This window comes from Lichenostomus cassidix, chromosome 27 (assembly GCF_008360975.1).
Source record: "Lichenostomus cassidix isolate B80296 chromosome 27, HeHo_3.0, whole genome shotgun sequence".
Lineage (NCBI taxonomy): Eukaryota > Metazoa > Chordata > Aves > Passeriformes > Meliphagidae > Lichenostomus > Lichenostomus cassidix.
This window is the reverse complement of record NC_139507.1, coordinates 5,969,637-5,982,609: the sequence shown is the minus strand read 5'-3', so window position 1 is coordinate 5,982,609 and position 12,973 is coordinate 5,969,637. Positions and strand designations below refer to the sequence as shown.

At 57.5% G+C, this 12,973-nt stretch overlaps 1 protein-coding gene across 2 annotated transcripts in view; it reads left to right on the top strand.

Moving 5' to 3' along the window:
- Positions 1 to 1,119: 1,119 nt before the first annotated feature.
- KCNH6 (potassium voltage-gated channel subfamily H member 6) overlaps positions 1,120 to 12,973 on the top strand; it is a 30,883-nt gene continuing 19,029 nt past the window's right edge. Inside the window, exons 1-3 of one of the 2 annotated variants that reach the window (XM_085039898.1) lie at positions 1,120 to 1,397; positions 4,460 to 4,690; positions 11,902 to 12,057. In XM_085039898.1, coding sequence (XP_084896024.1) covers positions 1,322 to 1,397; positions 4,460 to 4,690; positions 11,902 to 12,057 — 463 coding nt within the window. In that variant the 5' untranslated portion in view covers positions 1,120 to 1,321. The remainder of the gene's footprint in view (positions 1,398 to 4,459; positions 4,691 to 11,901; positions 12,058 to 12,973) is intronic. The other variant, XM_085039899.1, reaches the window with a different exon arrangement.

Below are 12,973 nucleotides of genomic sequence, written 5' to 3'. Positions count from 1 at the left end.
CACCCTGACCTCCTCCCTGGCAGCCCCCGGCATCCCCAACACCCCGACACTGCACCCCCCCCGCTTCCTTTGCACCCCATTTTCATCCCCCGACACCCCCTACTCTGCCCTTCGCCCCTCTCCCCTGCAGCACCCCTGCGCCCCCTCCTCATCACCATCTCCTCTGCTCCTGCACCCTTGCAGACATTGTCCCCTCCAACCCCTGCACCCAGCAGCACCCCTCTTCTGCCTCTGCACCTCTGCATCTCCTCCTCGCCCGCGCCACCTCCTGCACCTCAGCACCACCTGCGCGCCCTCCTCCACCCACCACCCCTGCACTCCGACATCCCTTCCTCTGCCACCCCTAGCACCCCAGCGCTCTTTATCACTCCCTCCTCCACCACCCTCCTTCACATTCCCCACCCGACAGCTCCCGGCACCCCCAGCGCCTCCTCCTCCAGCACCTCTCTCCAGCACCCCTTCCAGCGCCCCCAGCACCCTTCAGCTGCACTCCCACAACTCTCCCCATCCCCAGCACAATCTCCTGTTTCAACACCCCAAGCCTCCAAGACATCCTTTCCCAGCACCCCAGGAACCCCATCTCCACCCCCTCCAAGCGCCCCCATCTCAGCCCCAAAGGGACTCTCTCTCCATCCCCTCATCACTCCCCGTCCCAGTGCCCCAAAGCCTCTTCTACCTCTCAGCACTCCCTGCCCCAGCCCCTCAAGGCTGCCACCCCCAGCACCCCCAGCACTCCCAGCACCCCAAGCACCCCCCGCACCCACCTGCTCCCCCGCCCCGCCCAGGAGCCCCCCCCGCCCGCGGAGCCGGTGCTAGACGGGGCCGTGCGAGTCCCGGTGCCGCGAGATGCCAGAGAGTCCGGGGGAGCCCCGGGGGGCGCCGGGGGGTTCTCGCTCCCCGGTCGGCAGCTGTTGCTGCTGACGGCTCCCCCAGAGCCTCCGGCGGGCCGGGGCAGCGGTGACTAAGCACTTTGGGGATTTCTACTCTTATTATTTTATTCTATTATTTTCTCCCGCTTTCAAGCGGGTCCTCCCCCCTCTCTTCCCCGCTTCCCCCTCCCATTCTCATCCTCCCCGGCCGCCCCCGCCCGGGGCCGGGCGCGGCAGGGCGGGCGGAGGGGTTCCCCCTTCCGGCCACCGGGAGCATGGGAGCCCCGGGCCGGCTGGGCTCCAGAGCTCGGTCAGCCCTGGGGTGAGGCGGAGCGGGGCCGCGCGGTGCCGGGCCGTGCCGCGCCGCTCCGGGGCCGGGCCCCGCTCCCCGCTCCCCGCCGCGCCCGCGGCAAGTTCCGCCGCTCCCGGGGCGCGCGGAGAGCAGCGGAGCGATGCCGGTGCGCCGGGGCCATGTGGCCCCCCAAAACACCTACCTGGACACCATCATCCGCAAATTTGAAGGACAAAGTGAGTACCGCACCCCCCGGTCCCTGTCCGCTTCCCCCGCGGCCGGGGCGGCCCCCCAACTTCGGAGCACAGCGGGGAGAGGAAGGGGGGAAGGCAGGAGGGTGTCCCCGGGGGCACGGAGGGGCCCCTGTGACCTCCCGACGTGGGAGAGGGGTGGGCGACAGCCAGGCGGTGTCCCCGCGGGTATTTATAGACAGGGCGACACAGGAGGACGAGCGATCCCAGCCTCGGTGTTTCCCCGGGGGCTGGGGACGCCGCGACCCTCCACAGTCCCCGGGCTGGGAGGGTGTGCCCGGGCTGGCGGGAGGGGGTCCCGGCTGGCTGGACTGGGGGACAGTGTGTACCCCAGCGCAGTCGGGCTCGCTGCCTGTTTGCCTTCAACTCTGCGCTCTCGGCGGCCGCCGTCCCTGGTGAAATGTTGCCATTTGCCGTTGCTCCGAGTAATCTCTTTATATGATTTTTTGGGCTGGTTTTCGTGTCAAATACAGCGAAGAGTCCACGCACATCGGGGAGCGCTGGGGTTTGCATGGGGCTGGGTGGGGGTGGGGGGGCTCCACTCCCACTCTCTAGGCACCCCGACTGGTCTGGGTCCCTCCTACAATGCTGGGGATGACGGGAGGGGACCAGGGGACTGAGGTCCCCCAAAAACTGAGTTCGGGGGGCTGCTGTGGGGTCCTGGCGCCGTGCAACCTCCACTGCCCGGGCTCACCGTGGGTTTTCTCTGGTGTCCAAGGTTCCCGGGTGGGCAAATTCCCTGGCGCTGCCATCCTTGCTGGATCTGCGCTGCCTGGCCTGGCAGTGACTGACACGACCCTGGGGATGGAAAGTGAGAAAAACTGTCCCTGGTTCCTATCGGTTCCCCCTGGGAAGCGGCGGCTAGGGAGCAGCAGGGCCACACGGTGAGGTGTGACAGTGGGGACACAGCCAGGCCCCCTGTTCCCTTCCTGCTCCCTGCCCGCTCCCTGCCTGCACTCTGCCAGCCATGTCGGGCACCAGCTGGGCTCTGCCGAAACATCACCCCACGCTCCCCCGCGGCAGTTTCGTGCTGTGACAGGTGTTGGGAGACACCAAACCAGCACACCTAACAAATCTCTGCTACAGGCAGTGAGTTCTTCCATGCTTGTGGGTGCTTTCACCCCCAACACCACAGCTCCTGGTGAGTCCCCATTGCACCCAGAGAGGCCCAACTCTTCCCTGCCAGGGCCAGTGCAGAGCCCTGGTACAGTAGGACCAAGGGAAACTCTGCAGGTGAGGGCAGGGCAGACAGCAAACTGGGGGTGAAAATACCCCCAAGGAGGCCTGGCTCTGCAGCTCCTTCCCATCCTGGTCTTGGTCACATCTCTGCGCTCAGCACAGCTTGCTCCGGCGCCCTGCCAGCCCTGTAAATCCTGTCCTGCGCCAGCCCAGCCTGTATCCAGACTGGATCCAGTCCATGGAGCTGACACTGGATGGGGAAACTGTTCATCACAGGTGGGGAGTGTGCCCCAGGAGCAGGGCTTTGGGAGAAGGTCCCCTCCTTGTGCTCCCTTCCAGCTGGCAAAGCAATTTGGATATAGAAGGATCAGGAAGAAGGAACTGGGAAATGTTTGTCTGTGGTGGTTTGTGCTGTTTGCAGCATCGGCACCGGCATCAGCCTTGTGTGGGAAAGGGAAAGGTGCCGGAGTGGGAGTCCCCCACAAAGGGCCACCAAGGGGCTGTCAGAGGGTGGGATGAAGCAGGAGACTTGTGCAGCATCCCTGGGGACACTGGTTTTACTGGGAGGCATGGTCCAGAGATGGAACTTTGCAGGTGCCGCTGGGGAGAGCCACGATGTGCCTGGAAGGGGTCACCCCACCCCACCAGGTCCTGGCACTCAGTGCTGCAGCTGTGCAGAGGTTTCTCTTGCATTTAGGTGAAATTCCCGGTAAGGCTGGAGTGCAGCAGGGTTCTGGTGCATGCATGCTGCAGATGCCATTCCTGGGTAATCCAGGAGATTAATTGGGGTCTGGGCTGGGAGGCAGCCTCCAAATGGACCCTCTGCTCAGACCTGCCTCTGGCTCCAGCCCGGAGCTAATGCCAAATGCTGAGGGAGATGGTGCTGGGGGGGGACATGACATCCATCGCTTCAGCATCCCAGCCCCCTGTCACATCCCAGCAAACCTGTCCCAGACCCCAGCACTCCCCAATATCTTTGAAAAAAACCCAAAATCAAACCAAATCAAAGCTCACCCCCAAGATAAAGATGGAAGTAGCTCCATATGGGCTGGATGACGTGGGCTGTGCAGCACTGCCACACACACTGGGGAGGCAGCAAGTCTGGCCCCAGCCCAGCCTAGGTGGCTGCAGCATCAAGAGGGGATGCGGCAGCACCACTCCCTGCCTCAGTTTCCCCTTTCCTGCACTTGAATGCTTTTCTTTTTGAGCACAGGAGCCACAAAGCCCAGCGGGGTCTGGATTTCACCTTCAGCCCAAAGGCACAATTATCCCATAAAACATTAGGAGAATTGTCAATGTGATGGGTTTCACCCCTGCTTCCCAGGAAGCCAAGCGTCATGCTCACTCCTCCTCTTGCCCCTTGCCTGACTTTAGTCAAATCTGAGCAAGGGTGGAAAGTCTCTGAGATTACTCCGGTCCCTGATAAGGTCCCTGGGAAGGGACAGAGGCTGCAGTTCTCCCCTCTGCCTGCAGTGACCGTCAGGGACAGATTGCCCATATATTAGACAGCAGAGAGTTTCCACATGCCAGCGGTGAGATGTCAAGGCTGCAGATTGGCCACCCCCAGCAAAAACTGCCTCTAATGAGAAAGCCCCCTTTGGGCCCCCCATCCCCACAGCCACCAAGTCACATGAAACAGGGGACACTTTCTCTCTCTGAAGAGCAGAGCAGTACCTGGGACACTGTGGGCTGAGGTCCGCCCCCCTCCCCCCAGATTTGTTACCAGTGTCCCCAGGGAGTTTGTCTGCACAAGCTCCACAGCAGGTGACATCAAAACTCGCAAGCTCCCCCTGTGCACACAGGCTGTCCCCAGTCCATGTGGATATCCATAACCCCTCTAAGGCTCATGCTCTCCTGCCTCCCCGCAGACCGCAAGTTCCTCATTGCCAACGCCCAGATGGAGAACTGTGCCATCATCTACTGCAACGATGGCTTCTGCGAGATGTTTGGCTACTCCCGTGTGGAGGTGATGCAACAGCCCTGCACCTGTGACTTCCTCACTGGCCCTGACACCACCAAGAGCTCCATCGCCCAGCTCACCCAGGCCCTGCTTGGCTCTGAGGAGTGCAAGCTTGAGATCCTCTACTACCGCAAAGACAGTAAGAGTCACTTTCTGGGGTGATCCAGTGGTGGGAGGTGTCATCTGCCCTGGATTTGGGCTGTGAGAAGCCAGTGGTGGGAGACAAACAGGATCTGATGCTACCAGGGCATCAGGATTGCACCCAGATTCAGGGCTTTGCTGAGAACAAATCCATAGTGGCTCCTGGTGGGATGGAGGCATCTCTGATGTGATGGAGCACATTGGGACCTTGAGCGATGGAGGATGTTGCCAGATTATTTGGGAACCAGGTCATTTGTGAGCCTTTGGGGATGGCTCAGAGCTCCTGGGACAAGCAATGGCATTGCTTGTGAGATTCCTGCACCAGGAATGAGAAACCAGCAGGAAGCCCATGGAGGAGCCAGGCTGGGACACAGGTCTCCCAGTCTGCTCCGAGACGAGATGAGACAGAACCCCCATCTCTGCTGAGAGTGGGTGCAGCTAATGGCCTCAGAGCTGCCTTTCCAGTGAGCAGGATGCGCCTGTGCGTGCACAGATGGAATTACATTAAGAGGAAAATGAAGCTTTGATGGAAAATACGAGTGATTAGTTCTAATACAGCAGGAAGTTAAATAAATATTTAGTGCTTGATGCTGCAAAACAGCAGTGGCCAAGGCTCCCAGGGGCAGGAGAATGCAGGCCTGGTGCTCATGGGAGGTTAGAAATATGAAGTGTTTCATTTTTTTAATCTGTGGAGCTTTCCCATCGCTTCAGATTGTATTATTGGGGGTTGGCCTAAACATGGAGCTGCACCCACTGTTGGCAGCTCCCAGGGCAGCCAGATAGAGGAGAACCACTGGAAGCAAAAGGAAGGAGCAGGCAGGAACCCTGGCTCCCAGCCCAGCACCCTATCTTGGGGGCTGACTGCCGAGTGGCCTGGCCTCCCTCCCAGACCCTATCTCCCGGGCTGGCATCCAGGTGCCAGAGCATCAGCCCCCGGAATTAGTCACTGGAAGCACCTCTGTGTGTTATCCCAGTGTTATTCCGGCAGGGTCTGACCCTGCGCAGTGGCAGGATGAGGCCACTCAGTTGAGGATCTTCCCGTGAGGCCAGTCCTGGGTGGAGAGGGGCCAGAAGTGGTGCCAGGGCTGGGCTCAAGTCCCCTCTCAGCAGTTGCAGGGCCTGGCTGGAGCCCAGCACAGTGCAGAAGACATGTGGAGAAGTGGCACACGCTGTCCCCCTGCTCCATCCCAACACCAGTGCGTGGCCTGGCCATGGCAAGGACAGCGTGTGCAGCCCTGTTCCATTCCCTCCCTCCCTCAGGATAGTTTCCCATTCCGTCCCTTGGGGACTCCTTGGCTTGTGAGGCTGATCCATCACCATCCTCCCTGCTTTGAAGCATTCCTGCTGGGCTCACGGGATGTTCAGTGCTGTCCTTAGAGCCCTGCTCTTCCTCTAGGCCATGGGGAACTCTCAGTGCAGCTCTGAGCTGCTTTCTTCTCTTTTTTATTAAAAAAGAGGGGAAAAAATAAAAAAGCCCAGAAGCAAACCCTTCATGTCTATTTTTAAAACCCAACCCCACCAGCACTATGCTTCCCAATTGTTTCCCCCCAGCACTCACTCAGCCTGTGACCGCTCGGCCCATTATAAATGGGTCTTATCGGCAAAGAAAAGGCTTTTGCATTATAGGGAGCTGCTGCTTAATTAGCCAGCGGAGCTCCGAACCCGCCTGTCCTCCTTTTCATACCAGCAGCACCAATCTCCAGTCTCGACCTGCTGTTTATTACTGCGGTACTCCCGGCTCTGCAGCTCACAGGGTTGTTTCCTCACTTCTCTGGCTGATAGAGGCAATATTATACCCAAAATCTGCCCGCTGGAGCCACCCAAGCAGGGCCAGGGTGGGATGGATGGAGGTAGATGGGAAGGGGGCACCCGAGGGTGTCCAGACTGGTGGGTTCTGGGGACAGGCAGGATGCTGAGTGATGGGGTGATGTATGTCTCTGGGGGCAGAGTGGCTGCTCAGTCTGCACCTGGATGCCCATGCTGTCATCACTTAATTATAAACAGGGCCAAAAGAGCCAGGGGTGCCAACAGCAAGCCCAGCTCCAAAATAAAACCAAGAACCAAGTACCCGTGGGGGAAGATGGCACCAGCTCAGACAGGGCAGCTGTCCCTCCCTGCCACACCAGCCCCAAAAAGGCCTCAGAAAAAGGGAAGAGCCCGTTCACAGCGCGTGGGGGCTCTAATCCCCAGCTCAAAGCTGGGAGATCAGTGAAAAGTTAATTTCCTTACAAGATGCTACACAGCTGGAACTGCCCCAGACAGGGGGGTCAGCACGGGATCAGCTCCTGCTGCAGCGAGGAGCAGCCATGGCCTCCAGCCCTGGGGACGCACTGTCCACTGCGGCCAGGGCAAGAGCCAATCCTCCAGCATCCCCTAAGGATGATACTGAGGAGCTGGAGGAGCTGAGCTGTGTCGAAGGCTGGGTTTTTTCCCTTCCTATGGGTGATGTACTTTGCAGCAAAGCCACTAGCCAGGGCTCCCAGGGTCCCCAGAGCAGGAGGTGGCCGCAGGTGCTGAGTGCCATGCCGCTAGCATGGCCTGAGCAGCAGCAGCAGCTGGTGGCACTCACTCTGTTTAATCTGCGTGAATGTGATGCTGATGAATATGAAAGGGGAGATGTGGCTGCGACAGCTGGAGCAGCTGGGTTGGCAGCCCCAGCCCCTCCATCCTGTCCTCTCCTGGGCAGACCCCACAGCTCGTCCCTTCCAGCAGCAGCAGCACTTTGCGTCAGTCCTCTTGGAACTGGGATTAGGGACCAGGATCAGGCTGGCAAACTCAGAACACTGGTGTGAAAGCCCAGATTTCCCCCCGCAGGGACTCCAGGAGCGGGAGGGTCAGAGAGTGATTGGGGTGCCCCACTGTCGTTCTGCATATCCCCCACAGGTCACCTTGGGGGGCCCAAGCAGGCATGGCTTTGGAAGTGTCACCACACCCAAAAGGGGCAGGGACACTCATCTGACATGTTCCCTCTGTCCCCAGCCCAGAGCACATCCATGGCACTGCACCTCTCCAGCAGCTGCTGCCAGCAAGCCTGGCTAAAGCAGGCGGGGATGAACCAAACCAGGGTTTCTCCTCACAGCTTTGTAAACACCAACACATGATGTGCCCAACGGGTGCACTGGGAGCAGAAGGGCAAATCCCACCAGCAACTGCTGGATCCTCACACCATCAGAGATTTGGTGCTGGCAACCTCAGGGAGCCTCTGCTCCTGCCCCATGGGGTGGGCAAGGCAGGACTAAGGGGACTTCTTAGGTGTTGGAGGAGTAGAAAGGCACAGCCAGCTGACAAATCCCAACCCTCAGTTGAGCTCCTGGCTTGTACAAACCCATGGGCTTTATGCCACGCCAAGGCTGTTTGCTTTTTTTTCCTTTAAGGGTCAGTCTGTGACTCACCCCATATCCCAAGGGTGACCCATCTCCCACTAGCTCAGACTCTACCTCCATTATTTTCCATCCCACCTCAGGGATTTGCTTTAGGGCCTGCCAGCAATCTGCGCTTCCCTTTGAAGTTCTACCCAGCCCTGACACTGATTTATCCCAGGACAGGAGCACAGCTTGGCGCTCCAAGCATCTCTCTGGGCGTGCCAGCCATCCCCAGAGCACAGTTCTGCTCCCATCCCTGTCCCCGTCCCCTCCATGCCCTTCCCAGCCCCTCTCCTCTGCTCCTTTATATAATACCACTATAGATTTAGCCACTCTGCCATGAGACCCTGCAGATTAAATCTCCCGGCTGGGGGGGGAGGGCAGGCCTGGGTAAGAGCTCCGAGTGCAGATTAATAGCTTGCTTTTTTAATATTCATAACAATACTGGTTTGTGTCCAGCTCTCGGAAACCCCTGTGTCCTGTTGATTAGTTTAATACTGATGATACTGACAAATGCATTAACCACCGGTGGCTGAGGGGGATAAGAGGGACAGGGAGGGAGGGCCCCCAACAATGACATTTTTAATGTTATTAAGTGCCAGCTTTTATCAAGGTCAGAAGACATGGTGGGTCAGAAAGCACAAACCCCCAGGCACTCAGCTTGGGTGCTGGAAGATCAAACCCAGCAGTTGAGGCAATGAGCTGGTTTTCCCAGCTCATACAAGCCCACCACGTTGGCTGTGGGACCTTCAAACCCCCATCTATGTCATACCCCACCTGCCGAGCTCTTTCTGCAGCCCCCAGGCTGGGGTTCACCCCTGATGGGTACAGGCACCCTCACAGAGGTGGCCACAGAGCACAGGCAGATTGAGAATGCCCCCAGGGCTCCTCCAGGAGATCATTTGGTGGCTGGATAAAATTAGATGGATGGAGACAGATTAGCTGAACAGCTGAAGGGAAGAGACAGGCAGATGGATGGGGCCAGTCCATCGAGGAACAAGGATGGGAGGGCAGGCCTGGGGTCCATCCTGGGGCTGGCTCAGCCCACTGGTGCTACAGCAGGTCTGGGGTGCCTGCTTTTTGGGAAGAAGGATGGGAAGGCTCAGCATTCAGCAGAGCCCAGGCTGGCTCACCACCGGGAAACTGAGTCACGGCAGAGGTGCTAAGGGTGTCCCAGGTGGAGCCTCTCCACAGAGCTGGGGGTACCGCAAATCACAGCTGCCCAAAGACCCAAAATCCTGAGGGAATATCCTGTCTTTGGGCCAGGCTTAAGGGAATCTGCTGCTCCCATCCCTGGCCCTGATACTCCTTCGTTCCCTTGACACCTCCATGCTGTGCGATGTGGGTCTGAGCAAGGCACTGAGTTCCTGGTATGCAGGGCCCTGGTTGGGCCACTTTTGGGATGATTCCCCTGGTTTTGGAGGGCCTCAGACCCAATTAACTTCTGGTCGACCCTGAATTGGCCAGGCAGTTGGACTAGATTATTGAAGTAGTTCCCTTCCAACAGAAATAGTCTATTTTATTTAATTTAAGAAGGGATCAGCGAGGGGCTCACAGCGACATTGGCCAGGGCTGCTCAAGCTCAGCACCTCCCAGATTTGCAGGATCAAACCAGGCACCAGCTGCCACCCAAACCCACCCCCAGCCACCTCCCAGCTGCTCCTTACATCCTTCTAACTGGATGTAAGTGGGCCCAGTTTTCAGCTGTTCAGTACTGACCATGGGATTAACCCTTTCCTGTGCCACACAGGGCCTGCCAGGATCTAGCTCCCCTGAGAACAGCTCGGAGTCCATCTCCTCCCACTGCCATGGAGGAACTTAGGAACAAAATGTGAAGTGGTGAAGGAATGCAGGAGGGCAGAGCTCCTGAGCCAGAACTGGGCTATCTGGATCAGAATTTCCAGGGAGGAAGCATGAAGTTGATGGCTGCCCATGCCAATGAGCCATGTGGGTTCCAGGAAGTTGGTGATGCTTCAAAGGGAAAAAAACCCTCATTTTCTAACACACCAAAGGAGAAAGCATCCGGTGCCAGCAAGCATCACACGTGCAGATGAGTGGGCTCACCTGTGCACAGCCCCTGCACACAGCAGCCCCAGCCTCAACACCACCACAGCTGCAGCTTCCTGGGGATGGCACTGTGCCATCCTACCAGGCATGTGCCACCCCAGAACACCTCACTCACTCAGCATCACATACAGGGCATCTCTGGATCTAAAGATCCCTAAAAATCCTGACAAACGGAGAGAAAAGAGCCCACTTCTTCCTGCTGCACACACAGGTAACCTGCAGCATGCCCGTGCAGCCCTTCCAAACAGCTTTATTTGCCAAAAATCCCCGCCCTCCTCCCCAGCTCACAGGTTTTAGTGGACTTCCTCTCCCTGTGGTGAACAATAGAGAAAGAAAAGAAAAGAAAAGAAAAAAGAAAAGAGAGAGAAGAGAAGAGAAGAGAAGAGAAGAGAAGAGAAGAGAAGAGAAGAGAAGAGAAGAGAAGAGAAGAGAAGAGAAGAGAAGAGAAGAGAAGAAGAGGATGAATCTGCTGCTGGGGTCTTTAAACAGATTTCACCATATCCATTTCTTTCCCGTTCTTGTGCCTGTGTGTGTCCGTGTATGTGCACATCCCTGACGTCACGGCAGATTTTGAAGTTGCTCGATGCCGGCCATCTGCTCCTGATTACGGGAGGCCCTGAGCTCCTTAAAATTATACGCAGAAAGGCCAACATGCCCCTCCCGGCTGGAGCATGGCCATGGCCAGAGTGGGTGAGCACTGGATTGGGCTGGCAACACATCCCTGCCCGATCCGCTAATCCCTGGTGATCAGAGCACGGGGGAAAAGCGAGATCAGGGATCTGCATGGGGCAAAAACTGCCGTGGAAGGAGGTGGTTTGGTTCCACATCGGGTGGAGGGGTACTCGGCTGCTTCATCATCTCCAGGAGGTTTGGGACAGGAGCCTGGGGATGCTCAGGCATTTTTGCTAGAGAGACTGTGGCAGTGGCTGTAGCTCAGGGGGTCCTGCTCCCACCAGTGCCAAAGCAACAGCAGGCGGTTCTAGGAGGGGACTCACAGTGATTATAGCCTCAGGTACGGTTTTTAGAGGATTTGGCAGGAATAAAGCTGGCAAAGGAGATGGAAACCCACCTGTATCCTTCACCAGTGCTTTGGAAAAGACCTGCAAGTGTTTTCAGTTGCCTCTAATGGCAAACTAGTGTGTGGCTGCTGCACAAGAAGAGCCACAGGGTCCAGCTGACATCCAACAGGAAAATCCCTATGGCCTCATGCCCTGTGGCCACATTTGGGATCCTCCTCACAGCCTCCATCACTCCCAGGACACTGAGCCAGTCCTTGTGCCCCCTTTGTGCCTCAGTTTCCCCATGGCAGACAAGATGAGGCTGTGCCTGACCACTCCATGCCAGTGCCTTTAGGGGATGCCTTTGGTCACACTGATCCCACCGGTCCTGCTGCCCACATGGTCAGGTTCACCCCCATTGCCTGCATCCAGTCCCCAAAAACTGCCTGGTGATTGCAGGGAAATTAACTGCTGCATGATTACGAGCAGGAGGCTTAATGAGGTTAAACCACTACCTGGGACTTCCTGAGTTCTTAATTACTCACTCTTTAATTGCTGCTCACAAGTACATTAATATAAATGACTGTCTGGGACAGAAAGATGTGATCAGTGTGATTGGAATGCTTCAGGGGTATTGCCCTTTCCCAGGGCTCAGATCACGTTCCATATCCTCCACTCCCCACCAGCAGGGATTACTGCTTAAAAGTGCTTAAAAGTGTTTGTTGCGTGGGGTGTGGCAGAATCTCCTGTGCAGCCACCCTGAGCCTGTCTCTGCTTGGCAGCCTCGTGTTTCCGCTGCCTGGTGGATGTGGTGCCCGTGAAGAACGAGGAAGGTGTCGTCATCATGTTCATCCTCAACTTCGAGGACCTGGCACAGCTCATCGCCAAGAGCACCGGGCGGAGCCTGCACCACCGCCTGTCCCAGAGCTGGAACAAAGGTGGGTGTCCAGGGGCCCTGGGGGCCTGGGAGAGGAGTGCAGCATCCTCAGGGCCATCCTCATCCCATGGTTTAGTTGGGAGCATGTGTGGACTGAAGGATGCACCCGCAACTGAGCAGGCTTCTACACAGGAAGGGGTTTGTGGTTTTGCGCAGCCACAGCTTTGCCTGCTCAGGGGCTGTTCCAGCCAAACCCCAGCTGAGTAGGAAAAGGCTGTTTGAGGCAGCTGTGCTCCCCTCACATCCACACCTGCCCACATACACTTCCTGAAATCCCTGAGACCTGGGAACAGGGCTGGGGACTGACCCCTGCATGAGATGGTGCATTTCTATGAGAGGATGTCTTGCTGCAAGTGGAGCCATGGAGTCTCTCCATGAAGCCCCCGCATTGCTGGATCTTTTCCATACTTAACACTGGCTTGGGCTGGAGGTGCTGGTATGGGACAGGACCTTTGTGTGGGGCCACTGGGAGGGCCAGGGGACGTTTGGTGTCACCAACCTGTGCTGTGGTGATGTCACTGCAGGTGAATGGCACAAGGATGGCTGCACTGCAATGGCTCAGCCTGCCCCAGCTTCGGGCTGTTCCCTGCTGTCCCAGGCTCATTCCAGGGTTTTGTGAGGCCTTTGGAGACAGTGGAAAATTCAAATTCCCTTTTTTGGGAAGACTGGATCAAAGGGAAGCTGTGCTGAGGCTCTCTAGGGGATGTGGATATTCAGGGATGCAGATGTTAGACCTGACAAAGAGCTGTAGCTTCTAAATCTCCTCTTTCCATACAGCCCTCAGTGCCATTCGCCTCTACTTGAGTAAGGGAAATAATCCCACATCTGCCTTCCTGATAACATTCCCTAGGGGTGCTACTGGGAGGCTTTGGGCAGGCCTCAGAGTAAAGCTGTGGGATCAACATGGGTCTGCCCCC